Source organism: Lepus europaeus, chromosome 17, assembly GCF_033115175.1.
Source record: "Lepus europaeus isolate LE1 chromosome 17, mLepTim1.pri, whole genome shotgun sequence".
Classification (NCBI taxonomy): Eukaryota; Metazoa; Chordata; class Mammalia; order Lagomorpha; family Leporidae; genus Lepus; species Lepus europaeus.
Window position 1 is genome coordinate 8,833,078 of NC_084843.1, and position 18,928 is coordinate 8,852,005.

General features: G+C 52.3%; 1 protein-coding gene across 5 annotated transcripts in view; it reads right to left on the bottom strand.

The window, feature by feature from the left end:
- Positions 1 to 17,717, bottom strand: part of TACC2 (transforming acidic coiled-coil containing protein 2) — a 183,527-nt gene extending 165,810 nt beyond the window's left edge. For 2 of the 5 annotated variants that reach the window (XM_062215160.1, XM_062215165.1), the window contains exons 1-2: positions 17,538 to 17,716; positions 15,811 to 15,889 (exon numbers count right to left, since the gene is read on the bottom strand). In XM_062215160.1, coding sequence (XP_062071144.1) covers positions 15,811 to 15,843 — 33 coding nt within the window. In that variant the 5' untranslated portion in view covers positions 15,844 to 15,889; positions 17,538 to 17,716. Of the gene's footprint in view, positions 1 to 15,810; positions 15,890 to 17,537 lie in introns of all 5 variants that reach the window. The other 3 variants (XM_062215161.1, XM_062215162.1, XM_062215163.1) reach the window with 3 other exon arrangements.
- Positions 17,718 to 18,928: the final 1,211 nt, after the last annotated feature.

Genomic DNA, 18,928 nt, shown 5'->3' on the forward strand with positions numbered 1-18,928 from the left:
CCCGCAAACCGACTTGCCCAGCTGCTTCCTCACCTCTCAGCTGCACTCTCGGGTTAACAGCAGCCTCTCCCTGGCTCCACGGCCCTCAGAGCCCTGGCTGTCTTTTAAAGCAATCTTTACACAGTTACAGCAACTTTCTACTCCGGGGGCCGCTTTGTTGAGAGTTAATGCTTTTTACCATTAAAAAAGCAAAAATTCTACCAGCCTTACCTCCTAAATGTGCTCCCGATCTCTGAACCACTGCCTATGGGGCATGCCAATCAAGCTAATTAAGCCATGCTAATGAACATGGCTGGGTCACGACCTGAGCTGCCCCATCCCTGAAGCTTTTTGCGAGCAGTGTGACTGCAGGTGAATGCCGGGAAGTGGAGCAAAGGTCATTCCCATGGCATCAGGAGTCGGATTTCAGAAACAACTGCCCAGCTGGCTGGCCGAACTTGGAGGATGAGCTGGGGCCAGGCTGCCCATCTTCCCCAAGAGAAGGCAAATCGCTCACCCCCGATCTGCTGGAGCATCCCAAGAGCTCCTTCTCCGAAGTGAACAAGCCAGACAGCCCCAGTGGAACCCAGCAGGCTCTTGGTCCGGCCGGCCAGAGGCAGGCTGCAAGGCCAGGCTACTTTGTGACGTGAGGCAGCAGGAAACAAGTGGACAAACTGTGTCAGAGAGCGCTGGGCTTCAGTCCTCACTCTCCACTTGAACAATGGAGCACACTCTGCCGTGTGTGGGTGAGACAGTAACTTTCAGACAAGCGGGCAGAGGCTTCCGTATCAGAATTCCCTACACTGTCTTTGCGATGGTTTTTATAAAGATGTATTTACTTGTTTGAGAGATAGAGATAGAGATGGGGGGGGGGGAGTGAGAGCGAGAGCGAGAGAGGGAGGGAGGGAGAGGGAGAGAGAGAGAAAGAGAGAAATGGCCACAATGGTCAGAGCTGGGCCAGTTGGAAGCCAAGAGCCAGGAGCCTCCTCCAGGTCTTGCACACTGGTGCAGGGGCCCAAGCACTTGGGCCATCCTCTACTGCTTTCCCAGTCACCTTAGTAGGGAACTGGATAGGAAGTGAAGCTGCCAGGACTTGAACTGGCACCTGTATATGATGCTGGCGTCACAGGTGGCAATTCAACCTGCTATGACGCAGAGCCGGGCCCATTTGCAACTTTCTATAAATCTGAAAATACACTAAAATAAAAAGTTTAATGTGGGGCTGGCGCTGTGGTGTAACAAGTAAAGCTGCTACCTGCAGTGCCAGGATCCCATATGGGCGCTGGTTCGAGTCCTGGCTGCTCCACTTCCCATCTAGCTCTCTGCTATGGCCTGGGAAAGCAGTGGAAGATGGCCCAAGTCCGTGGGCCCCTGCACCCACATGGGAGACTTGGAGGAAGCTCCTGGCTCCTGGCTTCAAATTGGCCCAGCTCCAGCCATTGCAGCCATTTGGGGAGTGAATCAGTGGATGGAAGACTTCTTTCTCTCTGCCTCTGCCTCTCTGTAACTCTGCCTTCCAAACAAATAAATAAATCATAAAAATTTAAAAAAAAATTTAAAAAAACCCAGTGTGCTTTAAAGAGGGATAGACACGGTCAGCCAAGCCCGGTCCCTGAGCTCTTACAGCCCAGCTCCTCTCTTCCAGCCTCTCTCTCCATCTGAGGACCAGAATCCCTACCCTTGCTCCCCAGGCCTGTGGCAAGAGCACCTTGTAAATATATCAAAGAACTGTACAAGTGGAAGAGAGTCCCTATAACACAGCTAAACCTGAAAGATGGCCTAGAATATGCTGTGTTGTTCACTGGACTAGACTCGAAATGCAGGCATAAACCCTATTATTGTTATATTCTTATTGCCCCTCCAGAATTCCTGAATCCACTCATTTTTTGTGTTGGAGACCAGGAGCCTTGGCTTAAGAATGAGGAGGCAGGAAGCCACGTGGAGTGGCCATGAACCCCAAACTTGACCTCTGACTGGGCTCTGTGCCTCCAGAACCGTATCTGCAGACGGGTCATAGTTGCAGGGTTGTCTCAGAAGTTAAACAGCACGTGGGCATCACTCAGCACAAGACTGCACCACAGTGGGTATCCTAGGTGTGATCATTATAAAGAATGCGATTCAAACTCAGTCACAGGGCAGGTGTTGTGATGCTGCCGGCTAAGCCGCTGCTCCGGATGCCCACGTCCCTGTCAGAGTGCTGGGAGTCCTGGCCGCTCCGCTTCTGATCCAGCTTCCTGCTAACACAGCTGGGAAGGCAGCAGCGCCACCCATGGGGGAGACCCAGGTGGGGTCGCTGCCTCCCGGCGGCCGCCTGGCCTAATGCTGGCTGTTGCTGCCATCTGGGGCGTGAACTAGCGAATGGAAGATCTCTTTCTGCTCCTTTCTCTCTGTGTCAACTCTGCTTTTCAAATAAATAAATATTTTAAAAAAACAAACACGTGAAAATCCATTAACAAAGGGCTCCAACAGCTCCCCCAGCCTGGGGCTAAAGCCCTCCCTGAGACTTGCTGGAAGGCGCATCTGGCACAAACCTGAACGTCTCACGCTTGCCTAACTGTGCCAGTGGGAATCAGCACCAGCCCTGTGGACAGGGTGGCCACCACGGAGGAGCAGACGGGTTATGCAGGGAAGCACTCTGTTGTTATGAACATTGAATTCATGCTGCTTACTTGTCTCTTTGCTCAATTTCTTACCCATTAAACACAGCTGAATCATCCCAGATGTCTACTTACTGTCAGAGAATCTGAGAACAGGCTATTCCAGAGCCTGTCAAACACAGTCGTGATGCGGATTTCCTGGGGTTCCTTGGGCACTCAAGAAGGCATCTCCCAAGGCTGGTGTTGTGGTGTGATGGGTTAAGCCACCGCCTGCCATGCCGGCATCCCATATGGGCTGCAGTTCAAGTTCCAGCCGCTCCTCTTTCAATCTAACTCCCTAACATGCCTGGGAAAGCAGCAGATGATGGCCCAAGTGTTTGGGCAACTGCCACTCCTGTGGGAGACCCAGATGAAGTCCTGGGCTCCCGGCTTCAGCTTGGCCCAGCTCCAGCTGTTGTGGCCATTTGGGGAGTGAACCAGTAGATGGAAGATTGATTTTTTTCCTCTCTTCCCCTCTCCCTTCCTTCCTTCCTCCCTCCCTCCCTCTCTCTTTCTCCCTCTGCCTCTGTAACTCTTGCCTTTCAGATAAATAAATAAATCTTAAAAAAGAAGAAGGTGGCTCTAGTTAAGGCCACAGCAATTGCTTTTGTAGCTGGAAGCAACACACACACACACACACACACACGACCTTTGACCTGCCCAGTAAAATAACCACACGGTGCCTGAGAGACAGCCGGCCTCGGCCCACAGACGTGAACTCCATGACTGTTCTTGGTGACCAGACCCCAGGGGTGAGTCACATGGGCACAGATCCTCCCATCCTGTGCTCCCGAGATGGCAGAGAATTCACACCTGAGCCCCCCCATGCACAGCAAGCCTCAGGACCAGGCTACGTCCTGTCGGCTGAGCCAGGACGTGGGGAGACCCGCCCAGGCGAGGACTGGGTGGAGTAAGTGTGCAAGCTCTTGATCCTTCTGAGCTCGCTACCTTCCTGCTCACCTTCAGCTGAGCTCAAATATCAGCTCCCCAGGCTGGGTTGGGCGTCTCTGCTTCATAGCATGTCATAGCTGCTGTAGTTGAAACTCACGTTTTACGGAACCGAAGCAACACAGAAACATCTAGACAATGGGAGTGTTTAAAACGAGTAATTTAAGAGCTAATATTTCTAAGTGAGGTCATCACAGATTCGATGTCTTCCCCCACACTGTCAGAGCCCTAGACAGGGATCACAGCAACCCCTTGGCTAGGAAGAGGCCCAGAAGGTGAAGACACGGGTGGGTCTGAGTGTTGCCCTTCCAGTCTGGAAGCCACCTGCCGGAGCTCAGCTTATCCTATGGGGCTCCCAGGACCAGAACGCCCCGCTTTCGTGACTCGGGGTGTCAGGCTGGCTGGACCCTCATTGCTCCACAGGTCCTTCTGTTCAAGTCACAATGCACAAAGCCCCAGAAGAGGCTGTGAGGCAAGACCACGGTCACAGTTCCACCAGACAGAGAGCAGGGACAGCAGAGGCTCGCTGGGCCCAGAGCTGGACATTCTACCGACCCCTCAGTGTGTCACTCCCACGGCCCTGGTTCTACATGTGGCTTTGTCTTCATCTCAGACCACAGGTGTGCAGGACGGGGGTCCCAGGAAGGAAAGGCTGGACCTGCGTGTGAGCCCTAGCAGGGTACAGGGGAGGAGTGGGACCCAGCGTGCAGTGTGGGAGCCAGGCAGAGCCATGGCCAGGCTGGCTGTGGGAACTTTCTCCGTCCCTGGCTTCTCTTCCCTGGGGAACCAGGACAGAAACCAAGGCCACGCTACTCAGTTTCAGGGTTTAAATAGCATTTGTGTTGATGAGACAAAAAAACGGCGGGGACTGGTTAGCGGGACCCAAAGTGGGGCTGTTGTGAGGTTTTATTATATTTGACTTCTTAAGTGAGATAAAGTGGTTGGTAATTAAATTAACACATTAGTTGCTGGCCAAGACTTTCAAAAGCAAAGGCCATGAAAATAACTTGCCTGCCGCTGCCGAGAGGCCTGGAGGAGAGGTCCCACGATGCCACATCCCCGCTCCCTGGGCGACTGGCAGGGCTCGGTCCCCGGGGAACTCAAGTCTGACTTTGGGGTTGCTCTGTCTAGCCCCTGCCTCCCTGGCCTCTTCATGACACCCCAAGTGCTCACCTCTTTCTCTGCACCCACACCAGCAATCCTGGCCCTCTCACCCACGGCTCAGGGCCCTCGGAGTGGACCCTGGCCCTCTCACCTCCCCCAGCGCTTGGCTGACCCCTGAGAGCCCACTGCAGGGGGAGACAGACTTCTCACTTTCAGAACATCAAGGCTTGGAAACAGAATCAGAACCCTTGTTCCCTACTCTTATTTTTTTAAAAGATTGATGTATTTATTTGAAAGTCAGAGTTACACAGAGAGAGGAGAGGCAGAGAGAGAGAGAGAGAGAGAGAGAGAGAGAGAGAGAGGGAGGGAGGGAGGGAGGGAGGGAGGTCTTCCATCCCATGGTTCACTCCCCAGATTGCCACAACGGCCAGAGCTGTGCAGATCTGAACCGGCGCCCATATGGGATGCCAGCGCCTCAGGCCAGGGCGCTGATCTGCTGCACCACAGCGCCGGCCCGCTCTTATTTATTTTTTCAAAGATGTATTGGGGCCGGCGCTGTGGCCTAGAGGGTAAAGATTTATTTATTCATCTGAGAGTGCTGGGTGGTGGGGAGAGAGAGACAGAGAGCCCTCCGCGTGTGTCCCTCTCCGGCTGCCTTTGCCAGGCTCTGCTTCGCAGCTGTCTGTTGCGAGATGAGGTTTGTGGACCCGGCACTGTGGCACGGTAGGTTAAGCCTCCATGTGTGGTGTCAGCATCCCACGTGGGAGACCTGGAGAAAGCTCCTGACTCTCGGCTTTGGATAAGCCCAGCTCCAGCCGTTGCCACCATCTGGAGAATGAACCAGTGGATGGAAAACCTCTCTCTGTCTCTCCCCTCTTCCCCACTCTCTCTCTCTCAAATAATAAATCTTTTTTAAAAAGGTGTGATTTGTTCATACAGTGGGATATTATTCAGTCTACAGAAGACAGACATCCTGATGGATGGGGCAACATGGATTCAGGGATGCTCATGCTTAATGAAATAAAACAAATGATTCTACTTACACAAGGACCTACGGTAGTCGGACTCAGAAAGGACAACAGTGGTTGCCAGTGGATGGGGAAAGGGCGAAAGGGGAGTTAGCACGGAAGGAGCACAGCGCTCCAGTTTGAGTTAAAAAAAAAAAAAAAAACAAAACCCTGGAGGGGACAATGTTGTGGTGTAGCAGGTAAAGCCACCACCTGCGGCACTGGCGTCCCATATGGGTGACGACTGAGTCCTGGCTGCTCCACTTCTCAACCAGCTCCCTGCTACTGTGCCTGGGAATAGCAGTGGAAGATGGCCCGAGTGTTTGGGCCCCTGCCATCCACGTGGGAGACCCAGATGAAGCTTCTGGCTCCTGGCTTCTGCCTGGTCCAGCACTGGCCATTGTGGCCATCTGGGGAGTGAACCGGTAGAGGGAAAATTCTCTCTCTCTTTCCCTCTAAGTCTTTCAAAATAAATAAATCTTTTTTTTAAAAAAAAAGGGTTAAAATAGTAATTATGTCTATTTTAGCCCAATAAACCTGGGCCTGGTTCCCATGGGAAAGGTTAGGCTGTGCCTGGTGCTTCCCCCTGGAGAGGGGGCTGCGCTGGAGCAGACCATGGTGACTGTTCACTGCGGACTCCTGTGTGCTGGGACGGGGCCTGTAAACCACAGCCGCTCGGGGAGCTCCGGCATCAGGCCCTGGATGTACTCCTCTCTTGCTTGTCTGACTCCTCAGCTGGATGTTAAGTCCCACAAGGCAGGAATGTGGTTTGTCTTCTCCCTCTTTGGACCCACGACACCTAAACTGGCTCCTAGGACCAAGCCAGGGGTGGGGCTCCTAGAACATTCCTGGGTGGGAGCTTTGGGGCTCTGTTGCAGGGTTCTGTGCAAAGTTCTGAGCCAAAGTGTCCATGGCAGGGACCCCCCCAGCAGCCCTGCTCTAGAACCCCTAGGCGGGGTCTTACCCTGAACCTGTCATGATTTAGGGCAGTGAACATATGCCTTGAGCTTCTGTCCCATCAAACACAACCCTGGAAAGTGAGAGAGGTAAGGGGTGGGCATTCAGACCATGGTTCATATGTCACTTTGGATACCCTCATTCTGTAACAGAGTGCCTGGGATTCCTGCCCCACTCTAGCCCCCAGTTCCCGTTTTCTCCCAGTGCAGACCCCAAGAGGCAGCAGGTGATGGCCCAAGTCATTGGGTCTCTGCCACTCACATGGGAGACCTGGGCTGAGCTCTTGGCTCCTGGCCTCAGCCCAGCCCAGTCCTGGCCTTTGCGGGCATTTGGGGAGTGAACAGGAGTCTGAGCTCTCTACTGGTCTATTGTTCTCTGTCCTTGGAATAAGTTTGTTAAAAAGGATGGAGGTGGGCCAGATCCTTGTCTGTTTCCAACTCTGATCCCAAAACTTTTCCCTCCAGAAGCCAGCTTTCAATATGAGGTCATGGAAAGGAGCAGCTGCAACCAGGATTCCCCTCCACTCAGCTCCGCCAGGGTCCCCCCCACCCGCCCCCCCACCGCCCGGACCAGAACCCAGTTTGAAAATCACTGGGCCCCTGGGCACTGAGACTCTGATCCTCACCCCTCCCTTCCCCCAGACGATCCGTGATGACCTCATGAGCTCCTTTCTCTGCCCACAGAGCAAGATTGCTGAGCCTGGGCCTGCCTGCCCCCTGGGGTTGGCAGGTGAGCCACCTGAGCACACGGGCCTGGCAGAGGCGTCACCATGCTCCAGGCGAACGGTCGCCTGTGGCCACCTCACAACCTCAGATGTCACTCCTTGCTGACAGTGGACAAGAAGCACACACATCAGGCACACTGACCCAACAGAGAACACGTCCCCTGGGGCGAACCTCACCAGGTGTGACGGGGATTTCAGAGCAGGCCACAGAAGAACCATTGCTTCACTGTATCTCCTGACCACACCCAAAACCAGGATTGAACCTCAACATCCTCTCCAGGGAACACCATGTGAAATAGATGCCAAGCTCCTGACTGATCCCCTTCCCCAGCCCGTAGCACAGTCAAAACTACAGAACTCCGGGCCGGCATCGTGACGTAGCAGGTTAAGCCTCTACCTGGGATGCTGGCGTCCCATATGGGTACCAGTTTGAGACCCGGCTGCTCCACTTCTGATCCAGCTGCCTGCTAATGTACCTGGGAGAGATGTGGAAGATGGCCCAAGTGCCTGGGCTCCGGTTTCCAGACAGGAACCCTGGCTTTGGCCTGGCCCAGTCCTGGCCATTGCAGCCATTTAGGGAGTGAACCAGCAGATGGAAGATATCCATTGCTCCCTCTCTCTGTAACTCTGCCTTTCAAATAAATAACAAATAAATCTTTAAAAAAAAAAGAAAAGGAAAAAAACCTACAAAACTCAGCTCGCTGTAGTAGAGCATAGCAATTCAGGGTTTAATCCTTTTGTGTAACAAATCAGTTCTGTCCACCGGCAGTGAAGTGGGGCCACCGCCCTATTCCCAGAGACACTCCAGGATAAAGGAAATCAAAGTAGGAGACTTGGAGAGGGTTAGGCTGGCTCTCAGCATCTGTGTCCCATTCTTTTAACAACACAACAACACACCCTTCATTCAGCATCACAAAGCGCATCAACTCAGCCAGCTGTTGGCAGGCACTCCGAGGGGTTATTTGTAAAAGTCTACATGTCCGTTTTGACCTTGGTTTCTAACTTCTTTCAGGAGGAGGTGGTGGGTGAGGGAGAGGAGAAAGCCACATATCAAAATGCACTTGCCAGGCCACGTTTTGCAAGCACCCAGCGGTTAGGGCGGGGCCGAGGGGCAAAGCAGGCGGAGCGCCACGTGCCCAGTACCTGCAGAGGCTCAGGGTTGGGAGGCCACAGGATGACGCTCTGTGAGCCGGCTTCCTCCTGCTGAAAGCAAAGGGGTCTCATGTTAGGATGGGCCAAGGGGTCAGCAGCCGAGATGGATTTCTGCCCAAGTACAAGCACAGTGTAACTGACCAGCACCGTCACTACACCACACTGGAGCGCTGGTGCCTCCTGGGAGACGCCCAAGAATGGAGCTGCAGCAGCAGTACTTAGGACAGGCTCTGGCTCCGTGAGATCAGCGCGGGGTCCGAGTGAGCTGCCTGGCTTGTAACAAGCAGGGAGCAAAGGCCCGGCTACACCTGGCCCCTTTCCTGTGGCTGCCCATGAAGAACACTCAGCCGATGGCCCCGCCCTCCTCTACGGACAGAACAAGCCCGCGAGCGGAGGTTCAAGGATGGCGCCCTGAACCAACCCCAGCCAGCAGGCACGACGGCTTGGCCCACAGAATGTTAAAAGTGATTGAAATTGGTTGCCAATACTTTTTTTTTTTTTAATTGAAAGCCTTTTTTTTTTAATTTTTATTTTTTATTTTTGACAGGCAGAGTGGATAGTGAGAGAGAGAGACAGAGAGAAAGGTCTTCCTTTCTGCCGTTGGTTCACCCTCCAATGGCCGCTGCGGCCGGCGCACCGTGCTGATCCGAAGCCAGGAGCCAGGTGCTCTTTCCTGGTCTCCCATGCGGGTGCAGGGCCCAAGGACCTGGGCCATCCTCCACTGCCCTCCCGGGCCACAGCAGAGAGCTGGCCTGGAAGAGGGGCAACCGGGACAGAATCCGGTGCCCCGACCGGGACCAGAACCTGGTGTGCCGGCGCTGCAAGGCGGAGGATTAGCCTGTTAAGCCACGGCGCCGGCCAACCAATACTTTTTTAAAATGTAAGATTTCTTGTTTAATCTCTTCTAGGACATAGGAAGAAACACTTCCCAACTCACTTTGTGAGGTTGGTATTATCCTGATACCAAACCCAAACCCCAAAATAAAACCCCAGAGCAGTCTTTCCAATGAATTTAGACACAAAAGTCCTCAACAAAATAGCAGTGAACCAAATCTAACGATGTGTAGAAAAAGGACACGCCATGGCCAAGTTGGGGCGTATTCCAGGCACACCAGGCTGGCTGGACATCCGAGACTCCACCAGCACCATGGAGCCCACGGATGGCCAGGGAACAGAGACCATCTGATCAGGAGAGCGAGCCCCCCTAGAGGAAAGGCAGGACCCAGCTCCTCTTCTGTCTCCCTCAGCCCAAGGTGTCCTTGCCTGTCCTTCACCGAAAGGAATCACTGGGTCAAGCGGTGGTGCGACTGGCCCAAGAAGGCTCGAAGCCCGGGACTCAAAAGGCACCCACTTCTCCAGCAGATAAAACCCTGTTGGCCAGTAATGTCCCGAGGGGTTTGCGCAGGGGCACTCCAGGTCTAGCCAGGGGACTTGCATGTCTCCGTAGAGGGTAATTCCCACTTTCATGGAACCCCCAGACCAGCTAAAGCCCACTGGCCATCAGGGAGGTTCCCTAGAGAGCACGACATCACCAGCCAATGAAAGGAAGGTCGCGAGCACACTGACCAACCAGAACTTGGCTATGGGCTGAACAGGCACCTCCCAGTCCCACTTTCAGTCTAAGAGAACCTTTCCCCCAGCTCCTGAGGGAGCCTCCGAGTGGAGCAGTAGATGCCCGGCTGCTCGCTCTGCACTGTGCAATAAATACCTACAGTCCTCCCCCGCCTGGCGTCAGCGACTGCCTCTCTGTGCCTCAGGCGAGCCGGCCCGGATCTGGGGGCTCCATAGCGACTCCTCCGACTCCTAGTTTGCCGAGTGGTTTGGCAACAATTACAATGGCTGGTGCACAGAAAGCTCTTGGCAAAATCCAATACTCTCTTGTGATTAAAAATGAGCGACTCTCAGCAGACTAGAAGGGTTCAATAGGACAGAAAGAACTTTTCAGTTTGACAAAGAATATTTACAAAACAAAACAAAACAAACCACCCACTGAAGGTATCTTAGTTCACAGTGAAAGACTGAGTGCCGGCCCCTGGGACTGGGAACAGGGAACAGGTCCATTCTCACTGCTCTTAGTTAACAGAGACCAGGAGTTCCAGCTGCTCCGAGAGAGGAAAAGGGGAACGAGATAAGGGGGTGACAGGAAAGGCAGGCAAGCAGAATGGAAAAGCAGGAATAAAACTGTCCACGTCCGCAAGCAACATGGTAATGTGCGCAGGAAATCCCAAGAAGTAACAAAAATAACCTTGGAACAAATAAGTGGGCTCTACAAGGCCACAGGCTACAAGATCAGTACACAGAAATCAATACACTAACCAGGAACGTGTGGACAGCAGAGTTAAAAATGCCAGTTCATTTGCAGTCACTCCAAAGAAAACGCACTACTCGGGCTCAGCTTGATGACACCCGTGCCGGCTCTGCATGCTAGAGACTGGGGATGCTGATGGAAAACCAAAGGGACTGAGCAAAGGGTCAGACACGCTGTGTACTCACGGATTCGCAGACACAACACAGGGCAGCAGCTCATTCTGCTCCAATTGATCGATAGGTTTAACCTAATTCCGGTGGAAATCTCAGAGAGATTTATGCAGACTTAGGCTTATTCTAACGTGTGTTTGAAAAGCCACGTCTCCCAGAACAGCTGAACCAATTTTGAAGAGGATGAAGGGGAGAATCACTACACCTGATTCAGGACGCTTTACTTGAGGGAACTTCAAAAAGTTCATGGAAGACAAGGTCAAAAGATAAGCTTGGGGGCAAAAACATTTTTAGAATCCATGCACGTGAGAGGTGTTAAAATTCATGAAAAATGCATATTATTAAAAAGACTTTGCACAGATTTCAGAACTTTCATACCAAAATGAACCTACTTTTAATTCCATTTGTGAAGCCCCTCCTTTAGCTATGGTCATTCATACAATTAATAGAACAGGACAGAAATCCCAGAAACAGACCCACACGGATGTGCCTGACCGGTTTCTCACCAAAGCACGAGGCAGATCAATGGAGGAAGGGTCGACCTCTCAGCAGTGGGACCAGACTAGTGGACAGCAGCAGGTAAAACAGTACGAAACACAGAGACACATAACCCGGCTTCAAGAGAACAGACACAGACTGGGGGGAAATATGTGCAAAAGACACCTCTGAAAAATGAGTCATCTAAAATGTACAAAAGGGGCTGGGTAGTGCGGCACAGGGAGCTAGGCTGCCGCCCGTGACGCTGGCATCCCATATGGACACATCAATTTGAGTACTGGCTGCTCCACTTCAGATCCAGTTTCCTGCTAATATGCCTGGGAAAGCAGTGGAAGACGGCCCAAGTACTTAGGTTCCTGTCACCTATATGGGAGACCCAGACGGAGTTCCTGGCTCCTGGCTTCGAAAATATTCTCATTCTCTCTCTCTCTCTCTCTCCTCTCGGCCTTTCAAATAAAAAATAAATGTACTAAGCAAGCACTAAGCAAGCAAACAACCTAATTTCAAAATGGGCTGAAGACCACCCCAGACACTACACCCAAGGAGACACGCAGAGGGAAAGTGAGCTGCCCCATGCCAGACAACAATGGGACACAGCCAACACCTATCAGGATGGCCACGGCCCAGGGCACTGACGACGGCAGCTGCTGGGAGGATGTGGAGCAGGAACTCTCACTCACTGCTGCCGGGGATGCAGGCTGGTGAAGCCATTGTGGAAGGCAGTTTGGCAGGTTCTTACAAAACTCAACCATACTCTCATCATGTGATCCAGTGACCACGCTTTGGCATCTACCCAAGGCAACTGAAAACATATGTCCACAGGAAAACTCGTACTTGGATGTGGATAGCAGTTTTATTCATACTTGTCAAATCTTGGAAGCAGCCAAGATGTTACTCAATAAATAAACTGTGGTGCTGCAGACAATGGAAAGTTATTCAGCTCAAAAAAGACATGAACTGTGAAGCCATGAAAAGACAACGCACATCACGAAATGAAAGCAGGTCATCTGGAAAGAACTTCACACCATCTACATGACATTCTGGAAAACGCAAACCTATGGCAACAGCGGAGAGATCCGCGGGTGTCAGGGTTTGAATAGGCAAAGCACAGAGGGTCTATAGGGCAGTTACAGTCCCCTATACGGCGCTAGAGAGCACGTGTGTGAAACCAAGGGTGAGCCTCCCCATGCACCTCAGACTTGTGGGTGCAGGGTGTGGCATGGAGGTCCATCCAGGGAGGCAGATGTGCCCCCTGGGGGGGATGCACCTAGTGGGGGTGGTTATGCACGTGTGAGGACAAGGAACACGGACATCTCTGCACCTGCCTCTCCATTTTGCTGTGAATGTAAAACTGCTCTACAACAGCAGTCTTCAAAGAAAGAAAATGAATCCAAATCTTGTGCCCTGCTATGGTTGGATGTCTTCAAAATCCATAAGGAGATGTAACTGCCATTGTGCCAGTACTAAGCGGGGAAAAGGGCCTGGTGTTGAGGCACAGTTGGTCAAATCCCAGCATTCCATACTGGAAGGCCTGGCTGCTCCACTTCTGATCCAGATCCCTTCTAATGTGCCTGGGAAAGCAGCTGGTGATGGTCCAAGTTCTTGGGCTCCTGCACCCATGTGGGAGACCCTGTTGGAGTTCCAGGTTCCTGGCTTCATGCTGGCCCAGCTCTAGCTGTTGTAGCCATTTGGGGAGTGAACCAGCGGATAGAAGATCTCGATCTCTGTCTCTCTCTGCCTCCCTTTGAGATAAATACTCTAATTGGCGATTAGGCCACGAGGGCTCTTTGCACGTGAATGGATTAAAGCCATGACTGGGGAGTGGGCTGGCCACGGAGGGAGCTGGGCTCCTTTGGCTCTGTCTCACGGCTCTCGCTTGCCCTCCTGACCGTGGTGCTGCAGATCTAGGCCCTCACCAGAAGCCAGTGCTATGCTCTCAGAATTCTCAGCTCTAGAGCTTTGAGCCAAGTTAACCTCTATTGCACATGTGAGGGCGAGGAAGATGGAAATCTCTTGTATTTTGTTACAGCAGCAAAAATTAGACTAAGAGATTTCTGTACAAAAATTAACTCAAAGTAGGCCAGACTCAATATAAAATTTAAAAGTCTTAGGAAAAAAAATCTTCAGGCTGTAGGCAAAAAGTTCTTCAACTCTCTGTGAAAATAAAACCTGATACATTGTGCCTCCTCAAAATTAAAACTACTGTGAGGAAGACAGAAACGCCAGTTATGGAATGGGAGAAAATACTTGCAAGTCATGATCTGACAAAGGGTTGGTATCAAGACCAAGTGAGTTGGAGCCAGTGCTGTGGCGCAGCAGGTTAACACCCTGACCTGAAGCACCAGCATCCCATATGGGCGCTGGTTTGAGTCCCGGCTGCTCCACTTCCCGCCCAGCTCTCTGCTGTGGCCTGGGATAGCAGTCGAGGATGGCCCAAGTCCTTGGGCCCCTGACCCACGTGGGAGACTCAGAAGAGGCTGCTGGCTCCTGGCTTCAGATTGGCGCAGTTCCAGCCGTTGTGGCCAACTGGGGAGTGAACCATCAGATGGAAGACCTCTCTCTCTCTGTGTGTGTGTAAATCTGACTTTCAAGTAAATAAATAAATCTTTAAAAAAAAAAAAAAAAGAATGGCAACACCATCCAGTCAATGTAGGCCAGCATGCAGAGAACCGGGCCACCCATAAATTGCTGGTGGGGCTGTGAAATGGTTCAGCAGCTCTGCCCAAGAGCTGGGCAGCTCCTTACAGAACTAAGCGTGAACAGTCACGCAGTCCAGTAACTGCACTCTTGGGCATTTATCTTGGAGAAAGGAAGATGTGCGTTCACAAAACAGCTTGCACACAAACGTTCACAGCAGCTTTGTTTGTAATAGCACGAAACTGGGAACAGCTCAGATGTGCTTCCATGGGTGAATGGTTCAAGCAACTATCACACATCCACACCCTGGAACACCGTTCAACTGGAAACAGAAATGAACTGTAGATACACCCAACAGCTTGAATGAATTGCAAAAGAATCATGCCAGTCCTCCAAGGTCACCCACTGTGTGATTCCATGTATATAACATAACTGAAATGACAGAATTGTAGAAACAGAGCAGTGGTTGCTGGGGTTAGGGATGAGGGAATGAGAGCGAGGTGTGGCTCTGGACGACTCTGGAATTGAAAACATTCTGCAATCCCGATGGCCTCGATGTCTGCATCTAAGCTGTGATACTGTGCTATAGTTTTAAGAGGAAAAAGTTTTATCTAAGACTTTTATCATTTTAAAAGGAAAACTAAGTGAAGGGTACATGGGGGTTCTCTGCTATTTCTTAAGACTGCACGTGAATCTACCTCAAAATAAAAAGTTTAACAATTGAAAAAAATTCCAAGACTTCATAAAAAAATACAGGTTCCTGGCTTCTTTTGAAGAACTAAGAAAATCATGGAACATGGAACCCACGCTCTCCCCCGGTGACCATCAGCTGGAGTTGATGATGGCAGCTTCCCCCAGATAAGGGACAAGAACTCTCCTGCGCACCATAGTCCCCATCTCTCTGTAGCGCCTCCCACCCAGGCACTTGAAACACTCGTCGTTTCTTGCCTGCCCCTAACACCCCTGGCATTTGCCACCTTTTCTTTGCACAGTTCCTGCTTTCCTGAGAAAACAGGACAACAGGGAATAAAAAAAGGCAAGGGGAGAGCAGGTTACGGTAGGCTGGCTCCAATTTTGGACCCGATTTTCCCATCAATACCATTAATCCACGTTTTCCACACACTTCGTGGGACATGAATGGCAAAGTGTCTCCCTGGTTTTGATTTCCAGAATGCTAAGTTAAAACTCGCAACGTTGAAATAGACAGTGATAAAATCTGATTATATTTTAAGATCCCAGACTTATGCACCGTACCCGTTCCATATTATGAAACCCTTGGCCTGATGTAAGAACCACAGCTCATGTTTAGTCTGCTCAACACCAGTTGATAGATTTTCAATCATTTTTTTTAACGGTCATAACTTTATTTGGAGGAGGAGTACAGAAAAGGCTCCAGTTTAACCTCCTCTACCAAACCCAAGTCAGAAAGTTTACAGAGAGGCACAACCGAGGAGCAGTGTGCCAAGTTCCCAAGCTGTGCGTTTTAAAGGCAGGGAATAAAAACTACAACTAGTGTTCGTGGCTTATAAAGCACAGTCAGGCTGCGTTCTCCGGGGCACACAGCAGGTGCGGGCTGCGTCTCAGCCTGCTCCCTCTCGTGTAGAGACCAGGTGCTGCGAAGAAAGAGTGCAGGAGCCGAGGCCAGCCCCGAGAGCCTCAGCGGCCCAGGGAGGAGCTTCCTGCCACCCACCTGGTTGTCGCTGGTGCTGTTCTCATTGCCCATGGTGATTCGGGGTGCCCCACGGCCCTCGGGATTTTGTCGAAGGCGACTGGAAGAGACAAAAGGATGTAAATATCGGGAAGGTGGAAGAGGCGCCGGGGCTTTTCTCTGCCGCTCATCTCCCCAAACTCAAAAGACAGATGTTGGGAAGTGCACCCCTCCGCAGCCACATCCCGGAAAACAGCTTTGCGATGGCTGTCGTTCTGCGCTATGCCACCCAGAACCCGCTCCTGGTACGGGCTGCTGTTTGTATTCCCCACCCGAGCTTGGCAGACATTTCCGAAAAACGAGTTTACTCCTGAGTGTGAGAGCCAGCGCCAGCATTCCCATCCGTGTGCACGCACGGAGGCGTGGCAAAGGGGCCCATGCGCCTCGGCGCTGGAGCAAGCCACTCAACCCAGGGTTGCTGCGTCCTGTCCTGCCAGGGCTGGGTCCCCGCTGCTGGTGACAGCGGGAGGCGTGAAATCCACTTCTCAACAACATATGCTTTTCGCATGTGTCACTCTATACACTTGTTTCATCAGCTCGGTCTCACTCTGCACGTGGTTTTCTGAAGGCAGCCGGGTTTCCTGGCCTAGGACAATGGGTAGTTGGGGTCAGACACGGGATGTAGGAGCACATGAAGCTGCCGAGACAACGAGAGTGCTCTCCGGGGGCTCAGGGAGGGACCTTGTGCAGCATCCCGTCCCGTTCACAGAGCAGCCCAGCACCACGCAACCAAGGTGCACGAGACTCTGCGACCCGTGTGGGACGGGCACTATTGCTCTCACGTCTCCTACATGGACAGATGAAGTTACAGAAACTCTGACATTGACCATGGTCTCAGGCCTGGAGCCTTAGAGGCGATCAGTCTATTGCCGGCAGGAAACAGAGGCTGGAGAAGGTAAGGAGCTCGCCAAAGACCCCGTTTGGGAGGGCAAAAGGCGGACACAGACCGCAGCCACCTGCCTCTGACACTGGGATTTCTTCCGTGGCAATCCAGCCTTCCTCGTAGCATTTCCTCAGGAAACTGAGAAGTCGCACCTTGATCCACTTATTCACTCAACCATGATTGCCGCGTAGCCCCCGGGGTCTGTGGCATGGAGCAAGCACTAGGAAAGCCCGGCTCTTTCTAGCAGGCCTTATTACAATGCCTCAACACAGAAAGTTGCCATATCACCCCAAGTTCAATGCTCTCACTCCCAACCCCTTAATGGAAAGGGTACAATTCCTTAATCTTGTCTTGCCATCTGCTATAGGCACACACATACACACACTCACATGCTCTTACAGAATGCACAAATCTTGCCTTATTTAAAGTTGATCACTCCCGTTTCATTTGGAAGCTGATTCCTCATTGGAAAATCATGGTGAGTGTTGGGATCTTATGGCCCTATCACTTGTTGTGACTTCTGACATCTGTCTGTCTGAACCTTCAGAAACCAGAATTTCCTAAGGTTTAGTATCGTACTATGTTTGGGTGCTCATTCCCCAGATTGAATTCCACAATCCTACTAAAAATCAGGAAATCGGACCTGGCTGTTTTAACAAAGCAGATGAAAGAGAAAGGCCAAACTCCTTCTAGTAAAGCGTATCTATCAACACCTCAGAAAGAGGCCTGGCTGATCTGGAATCTTCTAGGCAATTCTGCTACGACCCCCGCTCAGGCTTTCCTCAGACCAGAAAGCAAGGCCCGCACAGCTCTGCCTTCTACTCACGTTCACGGCTGGTCCTGACGTTGGAGGCTGGGAGTCCACGGAAAGTCTGCCTTCCACCAACTGGACTTTCTCCTCCTCCATTCAGAAGCCTGCGAGGTCTGTACTGAGTGCTGACCGACCTCAGCCAGCCCAGCAAACAGCCGGTCTCCACCCTCGCACCGGCCCAAACCAGCTGTGCTTCATACCTGGCCCGCGGCCGTGCCGTGATTAGACAAGGCTCCTGCCCACGTGGAATCCGCCTTTCCCGGGCCAGCCCCCCCGGGGCCTTTCACACAGGATTTCCCCATTATTCCACAACGGGCTCCTTTCAATAAAGGCTTATCCAAACGAACCTGGCCCCTGCCATCTGATTGGCCACATCGGAGGACACGGGGCTGTCCTGGCCAGGGAGCTCGGTGCCAGGAATCACTCGCTTGCCCTTTCTGTGTTAGAGCAGAGAACAAACCGTTCTCTCTAGAAAGGAGCCCAACGCTCACAGGGCTCTCGGCACGCACCTGGGGCAGCTCCAGAGTCAGGGTACGGAAGGACAAAGAAAACTGTGGAAAGGCGCTGACGCGCGGTCTGGCACCTGCTGATGCTGTGTGCGGAGCACTTACCCAGGCGTGGCTGACTTTCAATGAGTGAAGTCATAAAAAGTGCAGCTTGGCAGACAGGCCTGCCCCCCGCCTGGGGAGAGGAGGCCCTGCAGACCCACTCAGATACCCTCCTGCTGGTGCCCGCCCACCTCCCGGGACTGAGCCAATCACGACCACTCAGCCACCCTTGGCCTGAGTTTCTTTCTTTTCCTTTGCAGTGGCAGAGCCTCTGAAAGCTTCTACAGAAGCCCCTGACCCCTGCCACCAGGCACAGCCACGCCAGGAAATCAGATTAGCATTTCAGTGCAGGCTCCTGGAGACCAGGTGGCGACCTGGGGTGCTTGAGACCCCTCGTGGGGAGCACCGGACAAGGAAGAGCCCAGCGCCCTACTTCCGGGTCAGAGCAGCGATGTGTAGGTTTCAATGGATGAACGGTTAAACACAATGTGGCCTGTGGCTCAGACATCGAAAGGTAGGAAACACTGATAGGTGCTCCAACTCTGGAGCCTCAGAGGCACTGCACTAAGTGAAAGAAGCGTTTCGACTTACTGAAATGCTGAGGGAGACTCACATTAGCCCAACTCATACAGGCTAGCTGTAGAAAACAAGGGTGCCAACTTACTGGCATGGAACAAGAAACCTGGTTGCCAAGTAGACCAGGACACTCGAGTTGGCCAGAGCTCCAATTTGTCCCCCAAACGTGACACATGGGAATTCACAGGGTTCAAAGGAGACTGGATAGTGGAGATCCAGGGTTGGGGCATCAGCTGGTGGTCTACACTGGCTGCTCGCCATGGTGCCTGTGATCACCCTCCC